This window comes from Geotrypetes seraphini, chromosome 5 (assembly GCF_902459505.1).
Source record: "Geotrypetes seraphini chromosome 5, aGeoSer1.1, whole genome shotgun sequence".
Classification (NCBI taxonomy): Eukaryota; Metazoa; Chordata; class Amphibia; order Gymnophiona; family Dermophiidae; genus Geotrypetes; species Geotrypetes seraphini.
In genome coordinates, this window is record NC_047088.1 from 151,783,592 (window position 1) to 151,797,229 (window position 13,638).

Below are 13,638 nucleotides of genomic sequence, written 5' to 3' on the forward strand. Positions count from 1 at the left end.
TGTATCGCATTAGTAATCAGTCACATGCAACAAGAATACTAATGTTGGTTTATGGTTTTGTATGTGAAAATTTCTAAATACAAAGACATGAACTTTAAAAAAAGTATGCATGCGTACTTATGAACTCCACCAAAACTCTGCCTCTATACACTCGTAGCAATAAAATATACATCATGTCATCATGCATACTTTTATACTGGTCAGTATAAGAGGTCACATATATGAAAAATGTCTATAAATTCCTTAGAATTTATAGTGGCACTATCCATATAATACCACTGAAAATCCACAGATAGGAGACGTATCTGTGTAGCAATTGCTATATACAGATAAGTCATTTTTGAATATTTAATGTTTTCTTTAGCGGGTTGTTTCTGTAGGATTACCTGCTCGCTCCTGTTCCTCCTCCTGCATTCTTCTCTGTAGTTCCTGCAGCTTTCTGCGGTGTTCTTCCTGCTGCTGCAAAGCCCTTTCCTGTGCTTCCTGTTCTTGCTGGGATCTCTTGATGGCTTCCAGTTCCTGCTGCTGTTGCAACTCTTGTAACTGCTTTCTTCGCAAGCTAAGAGCAAAAAGCAGAAGGTTGGACTGAAACCAAGATAATTTTGTTAGGCCTCATCATCCTTCACTTATAACACCACATACAGTTTTACCATTCAGATTGCTCTAGTACAGGGCTGCCCAAATCCGGTCCTCGAGATCTACTGGCAGGCCAGGTTTTCAGGATATCCACAATGAATATGCACGAGAGAGATTTGCATACAAAGAAGGCAGTGCAGGCAAATTTTTCTCATGCATATTCATTGTGGATATCCTGAAAACCTGACCTGCCAGTAGATCTCAAGGACCGGACTTGGGCAGCCCTGCTCTAGTATCTATCCCAAACTTTGTAGGTATTGATGAATGAACATGTCTCTCTAGTTAATGACATGGTGGCTGTTCTAGTCAGCCATTAATTAAGAAATGTATGCTCTGCAAATCTTTACTAGTAAATATGAAACAGTCCTTCATTCTCATCATTAAAAAATATCAATTTTGTTCAAATTTAGCACTGTAGGAGTTCAAAAGAGCCATTTTAATAGGCTTATGGCCAAAGTTAATAAGCTTTGTGATAGCAGAGCATCATCATCATGAGCAGTTTTGATGTCCAGAAGGTAAGTACATACGAATATGGGTTTTCTGAAATAGCTACTGTCATAAGAGATACTGTATGTGGTGGTGGTTTGATATGTCTTCAAACACTTCAAATGTAATTCACAAGCACCCCCAATAAAGTTAGTTGGAATGAGCATCAAATAGGACCTACCTGTAGTTTCCAGCTCCACTCCTATTCCCAAATGTTCATGTACCTGCCTAGGTACCTGGCCTTATATGCTATTCGCTACAGCTCTGTATCCCAAATATATTTCCTTAGCATGAAAACAGTGCATGCAAATAGATCTCATGCATATTCATTGGGGAAATCCTGAAAACCCGACTGGATTGCGGCCCTCGAGGAGGGACTTTGACACCCCTGCTCTAGCAGAAATAAGTCTAGGTAACTTGTTTTCATGGAGAGCGGCTGTTATTTTCTGTGGAAGGAAAATGTGTTCCTGGTTTTATTTTTCTCCTCTGGATAATCGGAGGAACCTAGACCAGTGCATATCATTTCATTTTGGTTTTATCTGATACTATTGGAAAGGAAATGGGGAAAGGTCTTAGTAAAGAGTTGTAATTAAATGTCTGTTGCAGTTTTTGATCACTAAAAAATATCATAACATTTGTCTGTTGAAAAACAGCATTGACTGTTCCTATCTACTGTACGAGCATCTCAACAACTAACCATATTTTATGCTTACATTTGGTATTTTTACTATGTCAAGCTACACCTGTTCTATATTGCCTTGGGTGAATCTCTTACTAAAGATGGCAAATACATTCCAATACTTAAAATAAAAACCTGTACTCCCAATGGGTCTACCCATTTATACTGTATATCTCTGTCACAATCCTTCTAACAAGTACACCCTACCAGGACCTACCCTATGTATATGAATTTACATCCATCATTCTTGCACACATACTAGTAAGCTTAGGAACAAATCTTGCACACATACTAGTAAGCTTAGGAAAAAATAAAAAAATACTCCTGATTTCATAAAAAGTAAACTGTGTTTAACATATGTTCTTCTTTCTGGGGGATAGTTGAGGCTTAGAAGGAGGATGCCAAGCTTGAGGATTCTCCATCAGTCACCAGAGCATTCTTGGCCCTTCCACTTCTGACTGCAGATATCCAGAAGGTAGGGTGCCCTATTCTGAGCCCTGACCAGTAGCAACCACATCATGATTTTGTTGGCCTGCAAATAAAAAAGAAGACGCTTATTAATTGACTGAGTTCAACGAGTGCAAAGTAAAGTATTAGTCTACTATACAGTATACAGAATGACTTACAATCACTTTAGCAGCATTCATTGGACCTATCCAATGAATAAGTCATTGGACCTATCCAAAATAAGTATATCTTACTCTTTTCACACAAAAACACAGATGACAAGACATGTTAGACTACTGGAAGAGGATCACATGCAAGAGTATTGGCAGTACCTGGTGGCTGTAGCAGAGGCACACACTTCCATCTGTCTCAATCATGTAATGAGTGAAGCCTGTGCCCAACCGCATTTAAAGAGCCCATATCTGTTTGTGCTGCCTAGGCACATCCTATGCAATGATGATTTTGAAATAGCAGGGTTTAGAGAAGAAGTAACAGTGTTGATTTCTTTGGGTTCCCAATGTTTCCATTGTATGTACTGTATATGTGGGGGGTTATCTTCTGTGAGGGCGTTTTTATTTATTTATTTATTCAATTTTTTTAGCCCGTCCTCCCAAAGGAACCCAGAACGGGTTACAAAGTACATCCATAATAATCCAGACAGAACAGAGATGGCATAATTTACATAAATTACAATATAGACACGACAATAAAACATATGCACTGTAAACAATTAACTGTATTGGAACACCCTCCCTTCTCACCTGATCTGGCCTCCATTGACCTTTTTCTTTACCCAAAGAGAAAAGAAATATTGAAAGGAAGGCATTTTGATGACATTCAGGACATCAAGGGTAATACGACGACAGCTCTGATGGCCATTCCAGAAAAAGAGTTCCAAAATTGCTTTGAAGGGTGAACTAGGCGCTGGTGTCAGTGCATAGCTTCCCAAGGGGGGTACTTTGAAGGGACCGTAGTGATATTCAGCAATGAGGGATGTAGCACTTTTCAGACCTCGTACAGTGCGTCCCTCTTCAGAGCAATGACAGCAGGTGGTGTGCAGGGTTTCCTAGTCCAGAACACACTACATAAGCCAATATGCAAGATAGCTGTATTATAGAAGGTAGCAAGGTACCTAAAGGAGTGAGATGGATAAAGGCACAAATCCCCTCCATGATAACATATTTGCTGGGGATGCAGGATAAGAGATGCATGGATGAATCTCTTGTGTATGATAGATAAGGTTCCAATGATCTGTGCCCTTAGCTTTGCTGGTCTGTGCATTGGAAGGCTGGAGATTGTGAACCTACAACAGTGGATATGGCTCATGCATTTCATATACTGCCTTTGTAAGGTTTGAGGTTTACATGGTGCATTAAGATTCTGGTATAGAATTATATTTAGGTGCACACACTTACACCAGATTGATGGCTGTTGTGCCTAAGTGTGCACAATTTATTCTCTAAGGTGCACACGTATGTAGGAGACATGCCCATTCTCTACCCACATGTATGCCTCTTAAATACTATAGTACTTATATGCTCATTTATAGAATAACATTTAGAGCATATACACTTGCCAATTAAGGCATCATGTGCTGTAGACACATGTACTCATAGAATTGCCCTTCACACGGCCCATTTAATCCATTCAGTTTGTTTTCTTTTGTAATGCAGGGGTGAGCAACCTCCAGCTCCATGGACACCACTCCATTCAAGTTTATAGGATATTCGTAATGAATATACATGAGATAGATTCACATGCAAACTGAATCAAATGTGTGCATCTCTATCACATTCAAATATAGAGAAACTATTTCTATATATTTAAATTATTTTTCCAACATCTTTTTAGTAATCATTTCAACAGTATCAAAATACAACTATTACAATTCACAATTCCAATCCTAATAAAGCTTTTTTTATAATAAAAAAAACAAGAACCCTATCTCCCAAACACTCATAAATTACATAATATTTTCATAATGCATAAAAAGTCAGTTCATGCTGTGTTCAATATTGATCCATCACAATACAGTCCATATATTCAACACTCCTCCATCTCTTGGTAATTTCGTTCTTCTTCCACTGTAATTCATGGCAAAAACCGCATAGTCCAGTCCGAGACAGAACTGTGTTTTGCTACCCAAGCATCATCAGGAGCTGTGACTATATAGGGTTCTCAGTCAGCTCTAAATACACACAATATAATATCATTTTACAACTCTCATTTTTAAATGTACCTTATCAATGACATTCAAACATTTTTTATAAAAATTATTACCTGGCAGTTATCCATTGGTTCTGAGGATGATTTCAATATAGGGGAACACACTGAAACTATGGACTGTTCAGAGATTTATTCTGAAATACCTGAAGAGGAAGAAATGGCTTGGAAGCCAAATGCCTGAAATGTTAATGAACCTGCTGTTGTGAGTAATATGCCTCTAAAGCTCAGGCTGCTCAGCTAGGAATAGAGCTAATGAAGTTGAGGTGAGTTTCAAGCATTCTGAGGCTCATAGCAAATGTGGAGAATGTATAGTTGAGCTGTGGCTTGTTTGGGACTGTTGCAATTCAATAGCTACAAAAAAATGTTTGGTATTTTAAATGGAAAAGCCAAACAGGAGCTTTAAGAACAATAACAAACCTTGAAAAGGGAATGGGAGGGAGTACAGCACCAAACTCATTGGGAACTTAGTTCCCTCTTCACCGGGCCAGGATAGTGAAAGCTTAGCAGAAAAATAGTTCAAGGTACTGCTTAAAATGTTTGGTGAAACCAAATTGAAAAAATGCATGTAAAAGAATCAGTGCATGGCTGGCTGAAGGAAGCCTAAGGTGTGGCCCAGGCTCAGGCCTGTGTGAGACCTGAACACTATTTTCATTTTTTGTGCATAAACCTCTGGCAAGGTTTTGAACTGCTGCTAGTGCACAGAATGTTTTGCCTTTATGAAAGCTGAACTGTGGAATTGAAAGGAATATTTTGATTATTATAAAGAAATGCCTTTGAGTTTTCTGGCTTTTGCATGATGGATAACCTTCTTTGTTTGAAGCACTAAACACATTTAATTTGGAAGAAAAGATACTATAATCCAAGGAATAAACTTATTTGGGAAACAGATTGTGGAGTGTTGTGTTGGAACTAGTGGGACAAAAAAACCCTCTTTTTTCTTTTGTGTTTATTTAGCCACTCCATTTGACCACTTGGACTGGTGCTTGTGCTGCCCAGAGAGACCTGATCTGGTATCCCTTGACTGCCACAACATCATGTGCATGTTTAAAAGCCCTGAGTTCCAGCTAGCAGCCATCTTTGAGAGCCTGTAATCTTGCTAAGTGCAGCTGGATATATTTTGTGAGAAAGGTTGATGTTTTGATTTATATCTACTTTTGACAATTCTAGGGTTCTAACCTTTTTTCTCTCTCTCTCTCTTTTTTGAAAGCTTGGTTCTTATTACCACGATGTAACTTTTGGTGAAATACTGGCCATTGTCAGTGGAACCTTGCCGACCATAGATAAACTTCTGCAACTTTTGGAAACATTGAGTAATCATTTGAACATTTGTTTTGAAACTGTTGAGTATTTTTTTCAGCCAATGAGGTAATTACCCTTTGAATTCAATAAGTCATTTGAAAATTTCTCTGGACAGGGGTTCTGAGGCTTTTTTTTCCTACAATTTTAATAGAACTGTTATCCATTGATTTACTATATAAGGTTTTATATGTGGAAGTTTTTCTTGGGACATTTGGGAGTGTGTGGTGCATTGGTTAGAGCTACAGCCTCGGCTTCCTGAGGTTGTGGGTTCGAATCCCACATTGTTCCTTGTGTCCCTGGGTAAGTCACTTAATCCCCATTGCCCCAGATACATTAGATCAGGGCTGCCCAAGTCCGGTCCTCGAGATCTACTGGCAAGCCAGGTTTTCAGGATATCCACAATGAACATGCATGAGAAAGATTTGCCTGCACTGCCTGCTTTTCAAAAAATTCATCCAAATATCTTAAACCCTCTTCACCTACCTCCAGCTAATTTCACCTACCGCCAGATAATTCTCCCCCAAATATCCCTCCTAAACACCTTTCAAGTAAACAGACCCCTAAAATAGATTGTAATCTTGCCTACTCTAACTGTATTCCATTTGCTAATATCACACAGTTCAGCACTGTCAGTTTACTATCCAACCCGTAAGATCCCCTAGAATTCTTTCCAGCTACCCCCCTAAAAAAAAAAAATTGTATCCTCACTGGAAAATGTCCAGTAAAATCCTCTGTAATGTGATCATCACTGGAAATGTCCAGTCAAATCTTTTGTAATCCGCCTTGAACTGCAAGGTATAGGCGGAATAGAAATCCGTAATGTAATGTAATGTTCTTGGTATGCAAATCTCTCTCATGCATATTCATTGTGGATATCCTGAAAACCTGGCCTGCCAGTAGATCTCAAGGACCGGACTTGGGCAGCCCTGCATTAGATAGAGTGGCAGCCCACTGGGACAGTTAGGGAAAAGTGCTTGAGTACCTGAATAATTTGTAATCTGCATAGAATTGTAGGATATGTGGAATATAAATTTTTTTTTTTTTTAAAAAAAGGATCCCACTTTTTCCTTGTTTTTGGCACTGGTATTATTGTAACTGCTGGCACTTCTCCACCCCTACCCGGACCACCCCGGCACTAACTGCACTGGTCAGAAGGGAAATTCAGAGGCACTGTGTGATTAAGTGACAATGGATATCTAGGGCTTCTCACTAAGTGGAGTATAAGCCTCTCTTGCCCACTTAAACCTCTTTTCAAAACCTACCCCTTAATATTTTCCCAAGTTTTGCACCCTGTTATGATTATGATTTTTCATCAAGAGAGATTATTGTACACAATTGCTTATAAATTAGTTCAAAGTTCAGTGAAAAATTGTGCACATGGGCTGAATTTTTTTTACATAAGCCATCAGGTTAGACCAGTGGCCTCAAACTCAAACCCTTAGTGGGGGCCACATTTTGGATTTGTAGGTACTTGGAGAGCCGCAGAAAAAATAGTTAATGTCTTATTAAAGAAATGACAACTTTGCATGAGGTAAAACTCTTTATAGTTTATATATCTTTCCTTTAACAGTTAAAGGAAAGATTTATAAACTATAAAGAGTTTTACCTTATGCAAAATTGTCATTAACTATTTTTTCTGCGGCCCTTACATTTAAAATTTAATATCTTTCCTTTCTCAAAACTGACACATTTCAAACACTATATTGAAAATAAAATCATTTTCCTTACCTTTGTTGTCTGGTGACTTTATTTTTCTGTGCATTTAACTATGTTTCCAGGGCCTTCTTGTCCTTTGAATGTTTTTCTTTCCGTCTTCACTTTCTGCCTTGCATCCGTCTTTGGCATTAACTTAATATTCAATTTTTTTGCTTTCTTTTCAAAATCTACATTTCCATGTCTTACCTTCCCTTCTATCTCTCTCTTCTTCCGTCCCTATTTCCATGGTCTGACATCTCTTTCTTTCCTTTCTCTCTCTCCCTCCCTCCTGGTCTGGCATCTGTCTCCTTCCCTTCCCCAACTTTTCATTTCTTTCACCCTGCCCCCTTCTTTCTTTCTCTCTCTCTCCATGCCCCCTTTCTTTCTATATGTCTGTCTTTCTCTCTCTCTCTGTGCCCCCTTTCTTTCTTTTTTTCTTTCTCCATGCCCGCCCTTTCTTTCTGTCTTTCTCTCTCCATGCCCCTTTCTGTCTGTGTCCCATCTCCCTTCTTTCTTTCTGTCTCCCTGTCCCCCCCCCTTTATTTCTTTATTTCTCCCTGCCCTCCCTCAAGCCACCACCATTGGGGAACAGGCCAGTCCCGAGGTCTTAGCTCTTCCTGCTTATCTTCCCCAGCGCGGGGCTGACCAATTCTCGCCACCCGACGTCAATTCTAACGTCAGAGAGGAAGTTCCGGGCCAGCCAGGCAGCGATTGGCTGGCCTGGAACTTCCTCCCAGACGTTAGAATTGACGTCAGGTGGCGAGAATTGGTCGGCTCTGAGCTGGGGAAGATAAGTAGGGAGAGCTAAGACCTCGGTGTTGGCCTGTTCTCCGATTGCGGTGGCTTGGGGGAGGGCAGTGAGAAGGGAAGGGAAGAAGATTAGGGACCCCTGCTTTAGGCGAGCCGCGAGCCATTTGCTGACATTCCCTCCAGAGAGACTTCTGCAAGTCCATTTACAGCAGTCGCGGTCTGTACGTGATTATCCGCTCCACAATCGGAAAACTTGTGAAGTGGAGAGGACAGATCGTGGGCCGCAAAATAGTTCCTGGGGGGGCTGCAGGCCCACAGGCCGCATGTTTGAGACCGCTGGGTTAGACGGAACATCTAGGGCCCCTTTTATCAAGCTATGCTAGAGGTTTTTAGCACGAGCTAGCTCGGTAAATGCTCAGATTCTCAAAGTCAAATTTGCATCACTGTTAGCATTCTGTTCCTTTCTTTCAAAATAATCTGCCAAAATCTTGGAATTCAATCCTGTAGTATATTCAGGCGCAGAAGATTAATTTGTTAAAACTTCATGATTCTGTGCAGAAGTGCATGAAGGGATTGAATTGGAGTCAGTTGAGATTTTAAATGTAGTTTCAGAAAAGTCCTGGAATTTGTTTGAGTTACCTGATGGAGCAGAACTTGCATTACACTTGTTTGTCTGCTAGATCTATGTCCTTTTCTTTTACATTAAAAAAACTATTTATTTTCATAACTAACAATGCAACAAACATAAGGAAAAATACAGTCAGCCCTCCCAATTCATGCAACCCCTCTTTATCATCCTTTAATGTATAATATAGAAAATGTACTGTATAAAAATAACAAAACCAAGAAATTATGCAAAAGCTACATACAGTATATGGAATAAGTTTATAATAATATATCAAACAGATACTCCTACTGTAAGTGATTTATAAACTGATAAGGGTCACATGCAGAGGTCGCCTACAGGGCTCCTGGTCTGCAAGGAACCAGTGAATGGGGAACAAATATATAAGAACATAAGAAGTTGCCTCCACTGGGTCAGACCAGAGGTCCATCCCGCCCAGCGGTCCGCTCCCGCGGCGGCCCATCAGGCCTACCACCTGTGCAGTGGTCCCTGAATATTTCTATAACCTACCTCTACTCCTATCTGTACCCCTCAATTCCCTTATCTTCTAGGAACCTATCCAAACCTTCTTTGAAGCCCTGTAACGTGCTCTGGCCTATCACAGCCTCCGGAAGCGCGTTCCATGTGTCCACTGCCCTCTGGGTAAAAAAGAACTTCCTAGTGTTTGTTCTAAACCTGCCCCCTTTTAATTTCTCCGAGTGCCCCCTTGTACTTGTGGTTCCCCACAGTGTGAATAATCTGTCCCTGTCTACCTTTTCTATGCCCTTCAGAATTTTGAAGGTTTCTATCATGTCTCCCCTAAGTCTCCGCTTTTCCAGGGAGAATAGCCCCAGCTTTTTCAACCTGTCAGCATATAAGAAGTTTTCCATACCCTTTATCAGTTTAGTCGCTCTTCTCTGGACTCTCTCAAGTATTGCCATGTCCTTCTTGAGGTACAGCGACCAGTACTGGACACAGTAATCCAGATATGGGCGCACCATTGCACGATACAGTGGCATGATGACTTCCTTTGTCCTGGCCGTGATACCCTTCTTAATGATACCCAACATTTTGTTTGCTTTCCTTGAGGCCGTCGCGCACTGTGCCGACGCCTCCAATGTTGTGTCTACCATCACCCCCAGGTCTCTTTCAAGGTTACTTACCTCTAGCAGTGATCCCCCCATTTTATAGTTGAACATCAGGTTCTTTTTCCCTACATGCATGACCTTGCATTTCTCTATGTTAAAGCTCATTTGCCACTTTTTTGCCCACTCTTTCAGTATCGTTAGGTCCTTTTGCAGGTCTTCGCAGTCTTCCGCGGTTCTAACCCTGCTGCAGAGTTTGGTGTCATCCACAAATTTGATAACCTCACATTTAGTTCGCGCCTCCAGGTCATTAATAAATATATTGAACAGGAGCAGTCCCAGCACCGACCCCTGCGGAACTCCGCTCATGACCCATAGCCAGTCTGAGTAATGGCCCTTTACTCCAACCCTCTGTTTCCTGCCTGCCAGCCAGTTTTTGATCCATCGGTGGACATCCCCTTGCACACCATGGTTCCACAGCTTCTTAAGCAGCCGTTCGTATGGTACCTTGTCGAAGGCTTTTTGGAAGTCAAGGTAAATGATGTCTATGGATTCCCCTTTATCTATCTGGCTGTTTATCCCCTCAAAGAAGCACAGTAAGTTTGTGAGGCGCGACCTTCCCTTGCAGAAGCCATGCTGGTTCGCCTTCAGCAGTCCATTGTTTTCTATATGGTCACATATGCTGTCCTTGACCAGTGCTTCCATCATCTTTCCTGGAATCAAGGTCAAGCTGACCGGCCTATAGTTTCCCGGGTCACCCCTTGAACCCTTCTTAAAGATGGGCGTGAAATTTGCTATTTTCCAGTCCTCTGGGATCTCCCCAGTTTTTAAGGATAGGTTGCATATTTGGTGAAGTGGTTCCGCTATTTCGTTCCTTATGTATAATGGAAACATATAAATAGGACTCTGTTCTATATTCCCCAGATTCAAGTTCTACCCTGCACAGCTCATTCCCAACATGTATTAGAAGCTTTTATTTAGAGTACAGAGCAGTATAAATATGCTCATGCTAATGGTGTCTTATGTACTGCTATATCACCTACTGGATTCAAAGAGGTTTACAAAAAAGACTTAAAAGCATAAATATTAATGCTAAGCATCATGGATGAAGAGTAGCCCACTTCTCAAAGAAGTAGGTTTTTTAGCAATCTGTGAAATATACTGCAAGCAGGTATCGTTCTAATTTCCATTAGAAGATCATTCCAGATTTTAACTCACAGATATTGAAAGGTGTGTTCATGTCTTGTATATTTGACATATTTGAATGTATGATAAATCAAGACCTTACTCCTATTAAGTCTCATGGAGCCTGCGTTGTGAAGTAGTTGACAGCTTTCACTTAATGATGATGAACTTTGGCCAGCCAGTGCTTTGAAAATGATACAAGCAAATTTGAATTTGGTCCTATGGTATACCGGTAGCCAGTGCAGCTCAAGCAGTATAGGGGTTATTCTTTCAAATCTTTTTTAGTTAACTGATCGGTCCGGCTGCAGTATTTTGCAAAAGCTATATTGTGTTATGAAGCTTCTTTGTGATGCCCTCATATAGTGAGTTACAGTAGTAATTAGAGGCAACAATATAGATTGAGTTGTTATAAGAAAACTAGTACGGCCTAAAGATGTTTTAATACTTCGGAACTGGTGTAACCTGTGGAAAACCGTCCTAACAAGTAAATTTACTTGATTCTTCATAGTTAGGCCCGAGACTAGAATATATCTAATACTCTGGAATTATTTTCAATTTGGAGAGTTTCACCAGTAGCTAGCTTGAAATATTTAGAAGGAATGACTTCATAATTGCTAAACCAAATGAGTTTAGTTTTTTGCTTATTTAATTTGAGGAAATTATCTGTAGCCCATGTGTCAACCACAACAATGGCCTTTTATAATGATTCAAACATTTTGAAGTATGAATCCAGAGCTGGGCATAGCAGAAAGATGTCATCAGAATACAACAATACATGTAGGCCTAAAGAAGTTAGGTAGTCTCCTAATGATCTTACATATATGTTGATTAATAAAGGAGAGAGCCCTGTGGAACACCACATTCTAGTTGCCAAAAATCAGAGAATTTACCCTTCTTCTGTATCCTATTTGATCGTTTGCATAGAAATTCAGTCAACCATGCTAGGACAGTTCCAGTAATGCCTAACTCATTTAGCTTGAAAATCATGACCCCGTGATCTATTGAGTCAAAAGGTAGCAGAAATCTCAAATTGTAGAAGAATCATATTTCTGTTGCTGAGGGAAGTTTTGAGCTCGGATACCAAAGTTAACAATAGTGTTTCTGTACTGATGTTATGGTCGCAGGATTGTTGCTTTGATGCTTAAATGGGATCCGAAGAGGGTTAGGCTCATGAGCTCAGCAGAAACACATACTGCTTCGCTCAGCTCATTACATGACTCTCATGACAGAACATTTCAATACTGTTTGACTCGGGCTCTGTGGATGACGTCGTCCACATGCGAGAATATCTGCCTTCTGTCCTCAGATAATACCTGTTACAGGTAAGTAACTGTGCTTTATTGCACATTATCTGCCACAAAGCCCACTGTATAGAAAGGGCTTTGCAGTAGATAATGCACAAAAACTTCATTAGCACTAAGTATTAGCAAATAGAGTCCTTAACGTGTTATCTGTTTGTGAGCTGTACATATAAAAATATCTACAAGACATTTTCAATATTTGCAATAATGTGATCATATTTTTATGTTGAATCCAGAAAGTATGTTTCTGACAGAACATCTTCAATGTACCAAATTTGGTGAATTAAGCCTTAAGTTAATAAGTTTCTCATAAACATACCTGGTTTTAATACTTCATAACATGGATAAATTTCTACAGCATGAAGCATCATCACACTTTTTATCTTGTGTCAGTTTTCTGTCTAGTAGTTCTACCCAAGATACGTTCTCTTCAAACAGACCTGATCTCTTCTGCTCTCCTCCTTTGTTCCTCCTCAAGTTCTTGTTTCATTTTCTCCATCCGATCCAATTCCTGCTTCTTTTGTTCTTCCCTCTCTCTCCTCTTCTTCTCCACTTCCATCCGTCGTTTCTCTGCTAACTCTGCAAGCATTTTGTCCCGTGATGATCTCGTCAGCTGTCTGGGCCCAGGGTAAAGCTGCAAATATTGAGGATAAGATTTGTATATAAATGAAACCTGATATAATTAACTGCTGAAAAATGAACCAACTGTAACGCTGCTTAATCTATTATTATAACTATTGATTTTTTATAGTAGTCTTGTCCAACCTTTTTTTTTTTTTTATCGGGGGCCATATTTAATATTTCATAGCATTCAGAGGGCCAAGATACATGCATAAGCACACTCGTGCTCTCTCTTTCTCTTCCATTCTCCCCTTCCTGTTTTCCCCTAGATAGTATTACCTCTGTCTCTCTTCCCCTTTCCATCCAGTATCTTCTCTGTTTCTCCTCCTCTTCCCTTCGCCATCTAGTACTGCCTATCTCTTTCTCTCCCTCCTCTTAAGCAGTATTTCCCCTCTTTGCTGTCTCTCCAGCCCATTCAGCATCACCTACCGCTCTTCCTACCTCCTTATTCACTATCGCCCTGTCTTTTCTCTCTCTCTCTCTCTGCTAGTCTAGCAGTGCCCTGTTCTGTTTTTCTCTTTCTCCCCTCACATCCAGTCTTGCCCTGTTTCTGTTTTCCTTTCCATCCATCCAGTATTGCCCCATTTCTCTCTCCCTTTCCATCTATTCAGTTTGCCCTGTTTC

General features: G+C 40.3%; 1 protein-coding gene across 6 annotated transcripts in view; it reads right to left on the reverse strand.

The window, feature by feature from the left end:
• The window catches only part of KIAA2012 (KIAA2012 ortholog), a 262,432-nt gene that overhangs the window by 9,260 nt on the left and 239,534 nt on the right, over positions 1 to 13,638 (reverse strand). For all 6 annotated transcript variants that reach the window (XM_033946967.1, XM_033946969.1, XM_033946966.1 and 3 more), the window contains 2 exons: positions 12,834 to 13,027; positions 387 to 559 (listed from right to left, as the gene is read on the reverse strand). In XM_033946967.1, the coding sequence (XP_033802858.1) occupies positions 387 to 559; positions 12,834 to 13,027 (367 nt within the window). The remainder of the gene's footprint in view (positions 1 to 386; positions 560 to 12,833; positions 13,028 to 13,638) is intronic.